Below are 1,656 nucleotides of genomic sequence, written 5' to 3' on the forward strand. Positions count from 1 at the left end.
GTTCCACGACTTACCTGTGTAAGACAAAACATATGTAGGCATCAAATAAGCTACTAAAGCAGATTTTGAGCTACCAGCTACAATCAAAAATCTTATTCTCAAGAGATGGCCCGACAAACATACACTGCTACAGGAAAACCTCAAACCGTACTTCCATCTTCGAGATCAACTCGCAGTACTAGATGGTGTCTTATACAAAGGTTCTCAACTGGTAATCCCTATGACATCCCGACCCACTATTCTAAAGTAACTCTACATCGGTCACCAATGCATAGCAGCAACACTTAGGCGAGCCGGATTGTGTGTGTTTTGGCCACAAATGTCAGAAGGCGTCAATAAACACATTGAGTTTTGTGTCCCCTAAGCGATGGACATCTCTGCTACAGCAGAAAGACACTCTACAGAACCATGAGATTCCAGGCACCTCCTGGAGTAAGATAGGCATGGATTAGTTTACACTTGACAAAAAGAAATCTAGTAATGGTCGACTACTTCACAAACTTCTTTGAATGTGAACAGCTGAAAGAGACAACTACAAAGTCATTGATCAAAGCCTCAAAGAAGACGTTTGCCAGATATGGCATATCTGATGTAGCTCAGTTCAACCATGGACCCCAGTTTACTGCCTCAGAGTTCATAGCACTCAGTGAAATGTGGGGTTTCCAACACACAACAAGCTCACCAGGACACCAACAGTTCAATGGTAAAGCGGAATCAACAGTTCAAATTCTGAGGAAAATGATGAAGAGAGCTGAAGATCCCTTCATTGCCCTTCTAGAATACAGAAACACACCTACTGCAGGAATGAGCTCCTCACCGGCAAAGAGGATGTCTCGGAGGCCAACCAGATCAATGCTCAACACAGGACTTTCAGATTGCAATCCCACACAAGATAACATATTAGGAGAGAAAACAGCCAAGAAGCTTACTACACAGAGAAGCTACAACAAAAGCGGAAAGGATTTTGTTCCTCTGTCTATTGGTTCACTTGTCCTATCAAGAACATTCAAAACACAAAAAGTCAATTGAGCCGGGGCAAAATCTTTGACTCTCTCAGATTGATCATATACCATTCTAAATGAAAAAATGGCAATCTTATTCGAAGAAACAGAGTAGATCTGAGAGAAATGTTTACCGAACCTTCAGGGCAACAGCAGCCATCAGCTGTAACAGTTGATTTAACCACAGCAACACAAAGGGATGAACTGATGAAACAGGCAACAACGACAAGTCTAGTAACACACCCAGATGCAGATGAACCACAAGCAGCTACTACAACTGTAACTAACTAAGTAAGCTAACTACAACTACTGTAACAATCCGGTCACACACAACAAACTCATGAACTAAGACCCAAACGGTTCAGATATCGTCCAATCAAATACAAAGATTTTGTGATGCAGTAATAGCCACTGTGCAAGATCCCACTAACAAAACACTGGCGATATGGCTTATTGCGACAATCAAATTAGGATGCTCAAACAACCATTGCAAAGTTGCTATGCTGTTAAAAGAAAGGAGATGTGATGTTTGTGACTCAAACATAAATACCTAAAAGTTACAAGTTGTCCGCTCAATGTATCTGTTTTATCAAACTGGTTTTTTGGCCATCACGATATACTGAATAAGTTTTTGGGTTACCATTTTTCTGTGTTA

The 1,656-nt window shown here is 41.0% G+C and overlaps 1 protein-coding gene across 1 annotated transcript; it reads left to right on the forward strand.

Annotated features, from left to right (window-relative positions):
• Positions 1 to 480: 480 nt before the first annotated feature.
• On the forward strand, positions 481 to 1,029 carry LOC137402580 (uncharacterized). The gene has a single exon (XM_068089084.1). It carries the CDS (start codon positions 481 to 483, stop codon positions 1,027 to 1,029), a length of 549 nt encoding a protein of 182 aa, XP_067945185.1.
• Positions 1,030 to 1,656: the final 627 nt, after the last annotated feature.

This window comes from Watersipora subatra, chromosome 8, assembly GCF_963576615.1.
Source record: "Watersipora subatra chromosome 8, tzWatSuba1.1, whole genome shotgun sequence".
Classification (NCBI taxonomy): domain Eukaryota; kingdom Metazoa; phylum Bryozoa; class Gymnolaemata; order Cheilostomatida; family Watersiporidae; genus Watersipora; species Watersipora subatra.

Bases quoted from the DNA above. Each gene is read 5' to 3' on its own strand.
- LOC137402580 (XM_068089084.1), top strand. From the start codon at position 481: ATGGTCGACTACTTCACAAACTTCTTTGAATGTGAACAGCTGAAAGAG.